The sequence below is a fragment of the Coturnix japonica genome, chromosome 4 (genome assembly GCF_054131305.1).
Source record: "Coturnix japonica strain WE chromosome 4, WE-NBRP24, whole genome shotgun sequence".
Lineage (NCBI taxonomy): Eukaryota > Metazoa > Chordata > Aves > Galliformes > Phasianidae > Coturnix > Coturnix japonica.
In genome coordinates this window covers 36,817,200-36,833,514 of record NC_140666.1, presented here as the reverse complement: position 1 = coordinate 36,833,514, position 16,315 = coordinate 36,817,200, and the positions used below count along the sequence as shown (strand labels likewise).

Genomic DNA, 16,315 nt, shown 5'->3' with positions numbered 1-16,315 from the left:
TGAATGTCTGAAACTACTTATGCCACTTCTGATACGTTCGCTACATCTATTGAACTGACAAAGAATCAACTTAATTTAAACATAACCCCCGAAGAGCAGGAAAAAAAACAACACATCACTGTTAACATCACTTAAGGAGTTCACTGTATTCAGCATTTGCAAGAGTATCTTAAAGAAGTTTTGGATATCTTCTAATTTTAGATGCCTTTATTAAACATCACCTGCTCAGGCAGAGACATTTTACAGTATGGGGATTATTCTGACTTACACAGATGCTCAGTATTTCAGAAGTAATAAATTACAGGCTGCAGATTAAGAGGCCCAAGTTAACATTTTCTACTAAGAGACCGCAAATGCACAGATTAAATCCATTAGCAAGTACATTTACATTTCCAGCAACTTGCCTATTAGTTGAGTCAACAAGATCCAACAGGTAACCTACCTGTCAGTGCCAGTTCACAACTCCATTTAGACTGTTATTTTTTCTCTTCTCAGAATGGCGGCTGAGGGAAAAACTGCTTCCCCCAAACGCCTCCTCCCATGCACTGGAACCCAACAGACAGTGCCATCCACCAGCCCTCACAGCTCCTCATGCTTTCCTGTTCTCCTTCAGCAGACAGGAGCACTCTGTTTATGAAATTCAGCACCAATCAGTTCCTGCAGGCATAACCAGGCTGTCTTGAAGGAGAGGAAGGGTACTTGTGTGGGCTGTGAAGGAATATCAACCCACAAAAGCTGTTCCAGTACTCCAGTCTGGCCTGTGTGGCTACAGAAGGTAGACCTAAGTTAATCAAAATTTGGTTTACTAATTAGATAAATGAAACACTGGGCTCCCAGCATTAATCCTAAAAATATCCTTAGACTCCAGTTTTTATTGGAGAAACAGGAACAGCAATTACACATTGCTGGTAAATAAATCCTGGTGGTGATAAATGCATGCACTGACTGCTCATTCTGAATCCAAGCACCCTCTTGTACAAAAGAGGTTTACTGAAAAGGAATATATATCTTGCTACAGACTGCACAGTGACTCAAGAGTGCTGAGTTTCAAATCCTCATCATAGGAAGTGGAATGCAGACCAGATGCCAAAAAGCAAGATGGGGCGGTTTAAAGTTTCCCAGTGCACTGGCTGGGAAGATTTATTTGTAGACAGGGGCAGGATTGTCTTTCTCCTTGACAAAGCAAAGGAGGAGGCCAAGAGCCAGCAGGGCAGAGCTCATGAAGCTGAGCAGGTGTCAATGAAACTAGAGCTGGGAAGGAAGTACTGCTCTTCTCAGCTTAACAGAATGCTGAAAGGATGACATAGCTGACAGGGATTCAATAGCAAATTCAGTAACACTGCTGCTAAATAAAGAAATTTACTTTCTAATAAAGAAATGTACTACCTACAGTTTCACTTCCGCTGACAGAGAACATAGCTCTTTTATGTTTTTCCTAAATAACAGAAACATTCAGCCTAACACAAAAGGTCATTTTCTGCTAACCGCAATATTTGGGGGGCATGGAAGAAAATCATTTAGAAAAAGCAAAAAAAGTATTTAAGCCCTGACCCACAAACCATGGTACAGGCAGACTCTTATTCTTAGCACTTTCTGGTATTCTTAAATGCAGCAGCCTCAGCTTACATGTGATGCAGCAGCAAGACTGACTCCTGTGTCTTGAAGTCAAAGCTTATTTTTCATTGAGTGGAAAATTATGAATGATCTAAAGAAAAAACAGTTTTCCAAATGGCCTGGGAAATTGAAATTGGTATAATAAACAGACAATATAAAAAAATAATAATAATAAAAAAAAATCATTATAAAAGAACAATAAACAAATTAAGACAGTGAGTTTTAGCAAAAATTGGTTAGTAAAAAAAATAACACTATATGGTCCTGACTTTAGAATGCTTATTCTTCTTAAGTACATTCCACCATAGAGAGACCTACTATGAAACAATATATATAGCAAGTAGGAAGAGAAACAGACAGATAACTTCACATGTAGCAAGTAATAATCTTTTCTCCATCTGAAGAGGAGGCAAGCTGTGGACAACCCTTCCAAAGTAAGAGCTTCTCCTAAACTGAATATGTAAGAGCTGCATTCACACAAGAACAGAGAACCACTCCCAGTTTACACTTCAGATGCATAAAGACCTTGACAAAGAAGAAAGGCTACTCTGAAAAGGAAATAGCGTAATACTCATTTGCTTTGTTCGTGGCTAAGCTCATAATTGAACAAAAAGACACTACTGAAAGGCAAGGAATCTAACAGTGAACAACGGCGTCAGTGTTTAGTCAAGAATGAACTGCCCAGTTATTGTGAGGGGAGTCCTCCACAAGAAACAGTGGTGTTATTAACAACCAGCTAAATCCAAACTGTTGGAAGTTTTACAATGCAAATTCCAAACATTTCCTGTTGATGAAATAACAGAATGAAAATTCTCTACTGAGTTATATGCTGATGCATGTGAGACCACGATTATCTAAAAGAGGAAGCTGGGGATAATGGAGCTTTTTAGTCATATTCACTCAGAGGGTGGGGAAATACATTCCAAATTGGTTTTGCCCTTTTTTATCCCCTCATACAAACAACACTGATTTCTAGTTGAATTGCACAAGTTCACATGTAACTCGGGAAACTATTTCAGAAGATTGTGCTTAACATTCAAAAACCTATTTTTCAAAAAGCCAATCTCAGGAAACACCAAAACATAAAAGATTTGCCTGAACAGTTTCCATAAGCATATGTTTGCCTATTCTATGATTTCCATTTGGCTTCATGCCATGCAGAGGATAAATAAAGGCTGGGTAAGGAGGTACAGCAACAACTGTTCTGCAGGTTCCTAAAAGTGGAAATAGGCTTTTATCAAACAGAACAGTTTACCGGAAAGTGAAGAAATAGGGTCTAGGTCCTGAGAAACCAAGTTCTTATCTAGGCTTTTATCTCTGTATCTGAGATGTTCAGTGTGCTGTCAGCAACCTAATGTTTCAGAAGTGATCACTGATAAATGTATTTTTCATTGTCTTGGCAGCTATATTTAGCAGCCTGTATTGCCACTGCATTTAACACAATCAGAATAACATATAATGCCATCAACTCTTATTGCACAGATCTTAGATATCTTAAATTGGACCATCCAAAACTACTGGATAATTTTTATCAAAATCAGTAGGTAAAATGATTGTTCCTTTGTATAGATTTCTTTAGGTAATAGAGGAAACTGCTTAAGATTTATGAACCATTAAATATCTGCACAATGAGGAACAAGAAAAAACTCAGAAAAAAATCATATCTTCACAGCAGAGTAGGAAGAGTGTAAACCAAATACAGTCACTTTAAAAATAATAGTAAGCTATCCACAAACATTAAATGTTAAGTGAGCACTTAACCCACGAAATAAACTCATGTATTTAAGTGCTTCAGTCATAAGAGGTATGTATAAATGCATGTAAGTACACACACATTATTTCAATTGTACCTTTAACTTTCTGAGTGTGTATGTTTGAACCTTAAGAACAACTTCTAGCTTGGAAACCCTGCTGCTTCCACTTTATTATTATTATTAATAATATTAAGCCAATGAAGGATGAAAAAGTCAAAAAGACAGAAGAGACTTCACTGTTCTTCTCTTTAAAGTTCCACAAAGAATCAGTTTCTCATGTTTCTGACTCACACTGAGAATGATGAATTTGAGAAAATTCTGAACTTGATTCTGACAAACTGTTGAGACTGAATAAGAATATAAAAGGATTCTCAAGAAGAAGGACTGCAAGTTATTTTAAGAAACATAAAAGAGTCCTATGGAATAAGAACAACAGACTAAAAGAAAGATGCTATGCTCAAAAGCTTAGAGCTTACCAACTTTCTTAGGGTGATATCAAAAGGTCTAAAAGTGTGCTAAACTGTAGCAGAAATAGAAGAGACCATAACAAAGCAAGCAATCAGTTCTTATTGCCTTGGAGAAAGTGACAAGAAATACAGCAGAGTGAATTTAACTGCATCAAAAATCCTACAGAAAATGAAGCACGATGAAGTAAAAATGAAATATTCCAGCACTTGGGATAAAGTTAGAATGACTGATGCAAGAACATTCTTTATTTGAAAACAGGAAAAGAAAAATATACAGAAATTAGTCTTTTTAATAGGTATTTCAGAATGCAGAGAAGCTATCTATCCATTATTTAACTGGAAAAAAAGCTCTTGTAGGGCTGCAGGCAAAACACATCCAACATAGGTCTTGCACACAAGTAAGGTAACCAGACAGGACAGGAGAAACTACTGGACAGACCTGAGTTATTACTGGACACTGCACATAACACTGAGAAAAGCTGACTGAAGTTACAGACGTGCCTTGAGGGCTGGCTGGATTTAACTAGTGTGGTTAAGGGGACTTAGAGGAGAAAACGGTTGAATTCAATGGGAGCATTATAGTTCTCTGAGGGAGTGGAAGCATGCAAACCCAGCACAGCAGAATGTCAGAAGATGACAGCACCAGAAGTACCATACACTGCTGACATGACTGAAGGAATGTTTAGAGCAGTATCACACTTGGGCATCAGTTATTAACAGTAGAAACAATATGGAAAACTGATTGGGACAGTTTGTTCATTTTCAAGAACAGGATAGTGAAAGGAGAATATAAAGACGTTAAAAAGGGAGCTCGGGAAAAAGGAAAGGGGCTAAGAATCTCAAGCAAGATATATGATAGATGATGTCAGTAGTGAACTACTAGGTAGCCCTGTGCAGCTCATCAGCTTAAATGAGGGCTGCAAACAAAACCTGTTGTTCTTGCCACATCACAAGAATCAAACCAAATTCTGCAGTTGGGAAAACCAGGCTGAGAGGAAGGTCAAGTGCTCTCCTTGGTGACCAGGAATAAATGGATGGAGGGACTGCACATCTTAGCATCACCGTACTGGTTCATGCTTGCCCCCAACTTTTTCCTAATAACCTTGTGAAGTTTGCTTTCATCCCTGCACTTCCATGACACTTTGGTACCATCAAAAGGGTAGAATACAAGTCCTAGGACTCCTTCCTAACATAAAACAAGCACTTCCAGGATATCCTCATGGCCAAAAGGATCTGTTTCTTATCTGCTTTGGAGAATGGCATCAACCTACAATGCTATGGAAAAGCATAAGTTGTTTTTATCTTGGCTAGTTCAGTGGAATGTTTGGATTAACAATGACTTCCCCTTACATCATTCACTAAATCCTTTGACAGCTGGGATATAGCTCTGGCAGCCTCTGAAGGGGAAAGCCGAGAAATAAAGCCACAAAACACAAGACTCAGACATCTGAATTAAATTATTAAATATTCACCAAGTGAATATTCACCAAATGATGATCAAACAAGTGAGTTTATGGTAAACAAGAAGAGAAAAAAATATGTTCTTGATCCACCATATACAATACTTGCAGAAAACCATGAGAAGTATAGGTGATGAGCATCTCGCTACAGTTCATAATGTATTTTAAGCATGAATTTCTTAAACATACCATACGGTATTAATGGATTTTATTAAGCTTATTTTATGTGACCGAAAATTTCTTGTGCACAACATTCAGCACTGAAATTGAAGTGAGCAATAAAATCTTCACCTTCTAAGTGATAAGAGGTAAAATGCTCAATAAGCTGTTAACGTGAAGAAGAGTAGATGCTTTTGAAAATAATCCTGCTGTTATATCCATATCTTAATGGAAACTCTGTGGATCTCTGACCTGATTCCAAACATCTGAGTGCAATAACCTCACATTCTCAATGGGACAACAGCTCATGCCACTGTTAAAGCATACTCTGAGAAGTCAGAGCAGCAGCTGCTAAAAACTATAATTACCAAGCACCACACAACTATTTTCTCAGAGATTTATGCCCAATGTTACATTAGCTCACTCTAAAAATGATACAACACATTTGGAGGACTACAGATGCAGTGAAATGGTCATTCGATAACCCAGAGAGTATACTGTTTCCATCTGGAATCAAATATTTGCTCCACAATATACTCACTAGTTTTTTACCAAACTGTAACTGTTCTAATGCAATACTGCATTTTATACTTTTCTCATCAAGAAACTAATATGAATTAGCTTTGGGTAATAATGCCTTCTGTGTAATCATGAACAGCATACCAAAAAAGTAAGCAGAACTCTTTTATAGCATTCAGTCTGAAAAATAGAAGCTTTTTACCATACAAAGAACATTGGTTTCTGCACAGCCTACCACACAGGTAATCTGTCACTGTTGAAGATCTATTGACACAGTCAATGGAACATGGTGCATAACTCCGAAACCCTCCCAAATGAAGCGGAAAACAGAATGAGAAGCTATGAAGTACTTTTCTTTGTGAAAAGTCTACCAAAGAATTTCAGTACACAGATGTACTCAACTTCACTGAAATAAAACCACTGGCTGGCAGGAATAAACAGAGTAAATGCCACTTCAGAACTACAAAACAAAAGAATCATTACTACATAGTGGAGCAAACCCTATAATTTGGCAAAGTAACACTTCAGTAATTTGCAAGGAGCTACACAGACCTTTAATCTAACCTAACTACGGTTCCATATCAGAACAAGATACCAGGGCATAACAACACACTCAAGGGATAAGGACTGCCAGGGAGAAAAGTATACACAAATTATTCCTCATTATTCTTGCTTATGTACATATTTCTACACTGTAGGCAAAGTTTCCATTAGGAAATCAAGACTGCAAATGCACACTGTAGAGCTCTCAGCTCATGGTCCATGAGCAGCCAACCTGATCCAGATTATACCAAAACCCTAAGCAACCACAGACGCTTGAATGAAGAACATTCCTCATCTATACAATTAACTAAATGTTTGCTTGTGCGACCATACATGAAATCACCCACCTACAAAGAAAAGATCTGCAAGTCTGTTACTGCATCCAGCCAACACACTGCATCCCAAATCCTCATAAATCCTGAAGTAGATGCCATAAAGAACCTGGATCAAAACCTGGCCTATTTTCCAAACTCATGTGTCCTGCAGAATTACGTCTATAATCTTGCATTTCACACTAACAGGTAAAAAGAATGCTAAGGTGGATTTTACTCCTCACTCTAGCTGTAAGCTATTGGGACACTACCAAGCCAACGTGTAGCTTTCCATCTTTATCACAATAGCTTTCTTCTATAATGAGAATTAGCTGCTGTCTTTAATTCTAGACTCTAGAATCAAAGGCTGCACAATGAGAGCTTTCGTTCTTAAGCAACCACTATCAACACCCTGGCGATTAAAAAAGCAGCAAACATCTTTAACTCTCATCTTATTCTCTGGCATATGTACAGCTACAATTTTTATTGCAACTCACCAAAATTTCTCTTTGCTCTTCCAAATTTTTTAAGAAGTTTGAAAACTCATGGAGAGAAGCATCTACAAAAAAAAAAAAAAAAAAAAACAGAAAAGAAGTTTCATCATGTTGCAGGATGGGATGACAAAAATTATAGCCATTTATAATCACTTCTTACCTACCTATGTATCTTTCATCATCTGTCTCTGCATCACCAATAAATTCAAATTTAAAGTCTCTCAGAGAATGGGCGAATTTTCTCTGGGCTGCTGAAAGGTCTGCAAAGAAAAAAAAGCAAGGATTGAAGGTTAGAGAATTATTGTAAGAAGGCTGTAAAATCCTCCTACCCCTGATCAACTTTTACAATAAACCCTTGACACAGGTCTGCCTAAGGACATTACAAGCTAACAAATGTTGTCTAAGCCTCTTCTGCTCTCATCTGAGAATATGTCACACAGATTTCTTTGTATGAGGCTATGCAGTACAAAGCAAGTGCAATCATCTATACAGTATCAGACCTATTCTTACACTTCACCATACAGTCACAGCCATACAAACAGATATGTAACTACAGAAGTTTAAGCCACAACACCGAAAAGTTGTGACAGAAAAATGATTCTCTGCTAACCTAAACTCACTAGCATATTTGCTAGTGCAAACACACGTTTTAGCATTCCCTATACATGTCATGCAGATATGTATAAACATCTGACCAGGAGACCTAAGCCAAACCAAGAAGAATTGTTGCACTGGAACTAGAAATGCTAAAACCAGGCTAAAAGAGAAATTCACAGTATTCATTTTGTATTATTGCTACATATATATGTGTTTTTTTTAATTTTTATTTTTTAAATATTGCTAACACATTTTTCTTCACGTAGTTTTTATCTATTAGTATTTGATGATTTGGGATCAGAGGGCTACACTTTACATCTCTCAGGAAGTAATTAGATTCTATATTCAGCAGCAAAGCCCTTACTAGGATTTATAACACCATGGATAAGCAGTATACACACACTTTTCTGTTGTGCTGGCATGTGCAGGCTTGGTAACATCACGGGTTCTGAAGGGAAGGAATTGCTCAATGGAGGAAAGAAAAAATAAGGATGTGCATCTCAGTACACTCTTACTCAGTAGTAGAGTTTTTACTCAGATTTTTGGTGTCAGCCAAGGCTAAGGACAGTGTGAAATGTTTAGTTAATCTGTAATTTTTTTCACATCATATGCAGTTCTAAATGGGTTAAGAACAAACCTCTAGCACATTGGTTAAGCATTTCATTTTTTAATATTGAACAGGAACTGAAAGAACACAACATTCATTAAAAATATATAAATAAAAAACACAAAAACCTCCAAAACTATGTCAGGTCCTGCATGCAGTACATCGTGTGTAGTATCGCCTCTCACAGTCAATTACAATTCTGGCATACAAAGCTGCACTGAAAGTTCAATTCAACCACATCAAAGGTTAAGTCACGAATACTCTACTGACAGCAAGGCAAAAAAAAAAAGCTTTCTGATCCTTGTCCTTCCACATGTCTTTCTTCTCATCAATTTCTCCTAAGATCTTTTCTCACCTATTGTTTACAAGTGCTACTCCCATCAATGTCACACTGTCAGGTATTTGTCTTCCTTTTGCAGCTGCTTCTGAAGCCAGCACATGTACCCTTCAGCCCATGAGCAGCAGGACATCTTGTGGGCTAAAAGGCTTCTAAAGCAGACAACTAAAGAAAAACATTCTGCTAGCTCTAAAAGGATTAAAAGTTCAAAAAAACAAGTTCCTCAAATATCTGATGTTATGCTGGTTTGTGAGCCAAGTCACAATATGAGGCTGAAAAGAGTTTACTTGTGGGAGAATGGGTCTATCAACTCACGCTCTCTGATACCTGCTTAATTATTTTTTGAATCCGATAATCTCCTGCCAAAGCCCTGTCACATGAGAGCTAACTCGTCTCTGGAGGAAAGAACTGTTTATTCTGTTTCCCCTACTTTCAGGGGTGAAGTACTTGGATAACTGTGACCACCGCATAGAACATAAGGAGGTACACAGTGCTGCATGCAGGCACAAAACAACCCCACACCTCTTCCCTAACCCTTCCCACTGCCAAATCCTACTAGAGAAGTGTGAGACCATCCCCTGCAGAGCAGCTTATCCCACCTCTCTGGTGACAGTGGCTGCAAGCAGAATGTGTTCCTGCACTCCAATGCTTTCAGTGGGAAACCCAACAATTTGTGCTTCTCACAGGCTCAGAAAGTGACATTCACACACTTCTCCTTACCACATTTGTTAAGGGATTGGAAATTCCTACACAGGGGTTGGAAGCAGTAACCTTTTTACATTCTACAGCTAGATTTCAAGAGTTCCTGTACTGAAGTCAGGAAAATGCATTAAGGTTTTGCAATGTATTTCCACAAATCCCTGTGAAATGTTTAAAAACTGTTCCACAACATTTTAGGAAGTATGTGAGGATGGGAGGAGGTTGGGGACTTTTGGACTGGGAAGAGGTGAACCTCCTGAATAGGTAAGGACAACTCTGTCACTTGGTGCAACAGACTGCTGCAACGAGTCCCAGCTGCTGCCAGAATAAAGAGATATTTAATCCTGCTTAGTCTGCACATACTAACTGCAAGATTCATCACCCAACGTTTAAAATATCATTCAGTTGTGGGATTTATTTATTTTTTTTTGTAGTTGTTGTTTTAATTTTGTCTAAATTTACTTTCATGTTCACATTCTGTTTTCATTCCCTGGGCCAAAATAGGACTGGACTAACATAAAGCAAACACTGTGCTGGGCACAACTCCTGCTGCCTCTCTATTCATATAAGCTGGAAAGTCTCTGCTCTGCCTCTTGTTAAGGTAAAAGCAACAAAGCTGAGTATCAAGTAGATGGAGGAAAACTCTGCAGAAAAGGCAGAATAAGAATACAGAGTTTGCTCTTCTACACAGGAAGATGAGGATGACAGATAGACTTAAAAAGACAACAGTGATGTTCCGGATTTTCTTGACCTTTGACAAACCATAGCCAGAGAGGTAGAAACTTGACGGCATCTGTAGTCAAAACTTCAGCTGCGGGGCAAAAAGCAAGAAACTGCTCCACAGCTTTGCCCTTATAAATTCCACATAGCCTACAGTACATTCATAAACACACACAAGCATTTATGAAGGTGAAACAAAAACCTGCCTATTGATGCCACTGTAAGCACTATACTTTGTTACTACTGCTTTATCATTTAAATGCTGAGCATTGTTACTTACTGCAGAAGTTTCACATACATAGCCTGGCTCTTTTACATTCTGTTAGAAGACCTTTACTGCAGCAAAACTGTTCAGCCTACACCAACAGATGCACCTTGGAATTGTTTGTTCCCCATCAGCAGCAGAGGTTGCAAGAGCAGCACGTTATATAAAGCAGAAACAGAACCATATGGGTGCCAGCTACGTAACAAAGTAACACAGCATGTGAGTACAAAGTATTTATCAAATAGCACTGTCACTGGTGTTTATCAGAATAATACTCAAGTCTATTAAGAAAAAAAAAGTAGTGAGAATTTAGGAGGCCTTCATTTTAGTTTCCTCATTCAACATATAACACCAGATTGAAAGCTACTGAGCTGGTAAAAGTTGATCATTGAAAGCTGCTCATGATGATCTAAAGGAAGAGGGCATCCAAGATTAAACAGTGTTTAAATATCAACCAAACACTGAATAAACTGTAACTCCTAGCAAATCCATAAGGCAGATTCACTTCAGAAGACTCGTGTTCTTAAGAGAACATTAATTAATTTTCTCTCTGTTACTGTCCCAGCCAGTACACTCTTCACGCTTAAATGCAGCTACTTAGAAACACATTATAAGGAACAAGAAGCTTCTCTCTCCCTTGCCCTGCTTTGGAGCACTTCCACACCAGGCACCTGCGCTCAAGCCAAGCATCCTGCACCACATGTGTTGCTGATGCCTCCACACGAATACTTTCCATTTAGGTTTGGTGAAAAATATTTTTGTTTCTTATCTGAGTCAAGCTGCTGTGACGACATGAGGAGCTAGGCACGGCCAGCCCTCTTGCAACCAGTTCTCTGCTTGCCCTGAGGTTAAAACTGACTTCAGTGCTACTCATCTAACATACAGTTCCTGCACAAAGCACTAGGGCTATGGTAGACCTCTTTTGCATGGCAGGAGAATTAGTTACTTGCAACAGCCCTTTTAATTAATGTTTTCTACAGTTAGATGCAGATTTCTACCTCTAGATTACTTCTATAGTATCATGACACTTATCTAAGAAGAGCTGGCATTACTTCTCCATTCCTCATCGCTAACTATAATCTTTATTCTAACAGACATCCTGCAAGAATGACAGACTGACAGCAGCTTTGTTTAACAAGGGTTCAAACTGCTCTGCTATCCTTCAATAACAAAGGTTAGCAAACGCCTAGATTTACCTACCAACCTCATCTTCAGCATGAAGAATCAACATTAGCCTTCCCACCAGCCACCCTGCTGCTACTTTCCTCATACATTTTCTACTACCTTCACAAAAGAAAACTTGTTTCTCTTCTGTGTCTCCTATAGTAAGGTGAACAACAAATCTAATACAATCCGTAACACTGAGATCATGAACAGACTTTTACCAGAGCAAGATGGATAAACAAGATTTACTGATCAACTTAGTAGATGCAAGCTGTGTGGCAGAATAAAAGTAGTAACACATTCCAACTCCCTGACACTTAAAATGAATAGCAAGAAGTATCATCTGCTAAGTATATTGAAAGAATCACCAAAACAGAAACAGCCCCCAAGCACTCAGAAGCGGATGCTTCACACCCTCTGTGCTTACATGCTCAGGTTAGTGACAAGTCCATCAGCACCACCCAATAAAAAGTTTCCTTCCACTGACATCTTCCCATCTTGATGGGCAGCTCTCAGCACTCCTGTTGGGATCACAACAATGCCCTCACATTTCAGCCCCTGCTGCCTTGCTGCAGTCCATTCTGGGATCACTATGTGTAGTGTAAACATGCTACAAAGAAATGGGCTGATAAGGCGGATGGCTTCCCTGACTGAACTCAACTTCTCATTCCTGAGTAAGCCACAACTGAGCGCTGTGACAGACTCATTCTAACTTACTTCCTACTTCTTAAGGGAGAGTCTTTGTAAGACTCTACACAGTCTTTGTAAGATCTCAATTTCTTAGGTTACTATTTTAAGTTTCTTCTCCTTTGAAACGCATAATCCCATATTATAAGTACAAATACCACCATTCTTCATGCTAATTAAAACTGAATAGTTAAAGACTACAGATCTGAGTAGATATCTACACTCATAGATATGCAAAACATACCATAAAAATCCAGAATCTCAATTCATTATTTTCTCTTAAAAAAAGCATACAGCACACTAAAATAGAACACACATTGTCTTATCTACCTTCTCTCATTCTCCAGTGTTCAACCATGTAAACATTTAACTCATTTCTTTCTGTTCTCACAAGTACAAGGGTACAAACTTCACATTCCTCAACATCAAGAAACCACCAATTAAGTGGCTAATTACCATATGTGCAATATCACAAAGTAGCATCTTGTGTGGCTGTAGGGAAGCTGCCAAGTCCTATCTCAGTGTCATTCAGCTGCACCACACCTTCCTGAGCTCTGGTTGTTTGCTTTTTTAATCTGGATCTTTGAAATTAGAAAGGCTGCGGTATTCCACCCTGCCAAGGGCATTTTGCTTCACAGGCATTCGGTAAACGAGCACATTCAGGGGCTCTGGGGAGACAAGTGCTCTCCCAGAGCATCTATTTGTTTTCAAAGATTGGGATTTTATTATCATTCATTTAAAGACGCACAAACTCAGGAGGTGAGACTGAATTCCTATATGTGAATTTTCTAGCAGAAACTGAGACTTAGTCTTTTAAAAGTCAACTTCAACTGTTGTGCAGAACATAAATTTAGGTGTGCTGTATTTTTCCATTCAACCTTTTGCCAAACACCACACATTTCAAGCTCCTTTTGCATTTACTCGTGGTTTCTTTTACTCTTATTTGTCCTACAGGATGGCTATGCTCCCGTTTCTCGAACTATTTATGCCCACTGAAGCTACAAGTGTCACAAGTACAATTTGCAAATAAGGATGTTCAGTAAGAAGAAAATGAGATCACACAGTTAAACTTTAAACAGTGAAGAACTGTGCTAGTTAACTGAGAGCACGTTCCTCAACTGGAAAAGTCTGACAAAGAAATAAGGTAGTGAAGGGGAAAAAAATTTGTTTATTATACAGATACTTATCCAACATCAGCATCAGAAGTGTTTTGACCCTGGGGAACAGCTTTATTTCCCAGACTTATTTCACAAACAATGACTGTAACGTTTACATAAAAGAAAACATTTTGTTGGAACATTATTTTGATTACAAAAGAAATAATTTACTGCTAGGTGGACACTTGATCACTCTAACCTACAAAAGTTTTGTTGATGTGGGATTATTCTCACATAATCAAACCTACACACTGAAAAGTGGATCACTCACACATTTGAAATGAAATACCCTCTGAATTCAGAGCACTTTACTTTTAAAAATTCTAATAACCAACAGGGCATGGCAGCCAAGCTGTTACATGAACACAGCAGCAAGACATGACCCATCAGTGGAGCAAAGATCTTCCTCCCTTCCAAGAAACAGTGTTGACTTCATTACTTGACAACAGAATTCTCATCTGCACGGAAGCAGACTGAAACCTGATGTAGTTGGGGAAGTTATGGAGGGAACATAGCACAGCCTGGGGTGGAAAGGTCACATCACAGCACGCACGCCAGCTTTTAGGTGTTTCACACACCATGGCTGCTACAACCAACATCACCTCAGAGCATTCACGTCCAAGTAAGGAGCTCCAGCATGACTGGGATTCTTTTCCTGCTCAGCATTAAAGAAAACCAGGGGAGAAACAAAAGGGAAAAAAAATAAAAAATAAAATAAAAAATGACCTTTTCCCTAGTTTGCAGCTAAATGAATCCTCAACAGAGTTCCATGCAATAAAGAAGACTGCTTTCTGCTTTCTCAGTCCATCAGCCATCTCCTGCAAAGGATGGTAGTGTTAGCGCTTCAAAGACAAGTCAGAAGAAAACTCCATAATGGGAAATGTTTGGCATCCAAAACACAAGGAGAGATGGTAGCCACCTCCATAATGAATGAACAGAGCAAGCATTTTTATCATCTTTAAAATCCTCTTCAGCTGAGGGTTTGAAATATTTTATGGTGCTCGATACCAAGTATGAAGAAATGTCAACACTAAACATGAAAACCTCCACTGAAAAAAGCATCATTTGCCACGCTTTCTCTCTTTACAATGGCAGACATCTCAAAATACTGTCACTTTTATGGCATCACTGCCTGTCTGAATATTTGCATATGTAGACAAAAATTCCCAAGAACGTCAGACTTGCAGTATTCTGCAATCTCTCTACAACAAAGCATGTCCAAACATACACTCAGCACATCCACGCACCTAGATTTAGTGTTGTATGAAATACAGCTACCAAATATTTTGTCATTAGTAGGACTGCAAAAGGCTCAGAAAACAAAGATACGTTTTCACCAGTTCATCTGCTCAAACAGACCATGAAAACTATGTGGAATTCTTGCAGTAAGCTGAGAAAGACTTCATTCTCCCAAGTATAACGAAATTCTAAATGGATAAAGATGGAGGAAAACACAGTGAAGAATCAGACAAATGAGCAGCTATGACCTGTAATTCAAGAAGTGGTGGCCAAGTGCCCAACCTTCCAGCTATTTATTTATTAAAAGGTGAAGAAAGAGCACACTTTGGAAAAATACTTGACAATTTACTGCATTTCTACACCGAAAACTTAAAAGCCAAATTCAAAAGGCATAGGTTAAGAATTCTGGCAAGATTTGTATCACACTCCCTTTATTTTTCTTCCAGCCTGGGAAAGCCCAGGGGGAACCATCAGCATCAAGGAAGTTGGGATGGTCTCAGCAGGCTCCCACAGAGGGAGAAGTTCAAAAATAATCACGTATGTAACTAGACACAAGGGAAATGAACCTAAATTTTGACAGAGAAACAGCTGGCAGCACTGTGCCGCAGAGGATAGGCTGTACTTATGTTATATGGAGCTTCCAGAAGTAGATAGCATCAGACAGCTAAACAAGATGCCCAAGTGAAAAAGGATTTTGCCGAGCTCATTTCAAAAGTTGTCAAATACAGATTTTAAGCATAAAGTATCTTAACATATTTGTGTCAAAAGTATTTGTTTTTTAAATCTGATAAATCATTATCTGATTGGAGTTGTATTTGGCTGAACCATAAAACTGAAGCTTCTAATTAGGTCAGACCAAAGCCATAAACATATACCAGTGTCCCAATTTCTGTATACTGGATACAGGATTCCATTAAAACAATAACAACAGCTGAAAACACCAAAACATGTGAAATGTGGAAGTGCACTTAATGGCCTTCTTACTTAAACAGCCGCTAGAGGAAGACTCTGATGTTCCAGCATCATTTCACCTGGAAGTTTCTCTAATGGTCCCAGTTCATTTGCCTGGACAGCAGAGTAAAGTTATTGCTCATTATATGAATGCAGAGTAACCAACATGCCAGGAAGTATTTATTTAAACATTTAACTACATTGTATGATACACACCAAAAGAAGAACATGACTCATCTCTGGTGTCTGTAGCTATAGAATATTTGAACTCTAAGCACACAGAAACTTCTTAATCCTTCTGTCAGTTTCGGATTACGAACTTCACATGAACCCAATGAACTAGTCATACAATACTGCTATGTGATTTTGCAGAAAACACCAACTTGGAGAAAAACATCTGACTTTAAATTTACTGGCACACAAGCAAGTGAAAGCCTCACTGCTTTGGGATTTTTCCAATATGAGTTTCCAATCACAGCATCAGCGGCATCTAGTTCCCAAATTAAAGATTACTAGATGAATACTGAGAGAGAAAAAAAAAAAAAAAAAAGCAATTTAGAATAGCAATAAC

General features: G+C 38.4%; 1 protein-coding gene across 10 annotated transcripts in view; it reads right to left on the bottom strand.

The window, feature by feature from the left end:
• The window catches only part of ARHGAP10 (Rho GTPase activating protein 10), a 127,169-nt gene that overhangs the window by 88,469 nt on the left and 22,385 nt on the right, over positions 1 to 16,315 (bottom strand). For 9 of the 10 annotated variants that reach the window (XR_014945290.1, XR_014945291.1, XM_085544971.1 and 6 more), the window contains exons 2-3: positions 7,486 to 7,581; positions 7,325 to 7,386 (exon numbers count right to left, since the gene is read on the bottom strand). The exons of the other annotated variant lie outside the window; for it this stretch is intronic. Coding sequence is in view for 6 of the 9 variants with exons in the window: in XM_032444511.2 (XP_032300402.1) it covers positions 7,325 to 7,386; positions 7,486 to 7,581 (158 nt within the window). In the remaining 3 variants the exon portion in view is untranslated. The remainder of the gene's footprint in view (positions 1 to 7,324; positions 7,387 to 7,485; positions 7,582 to 16,315) is intronic. 10 annotated transcript variants of the gene reach the window in all.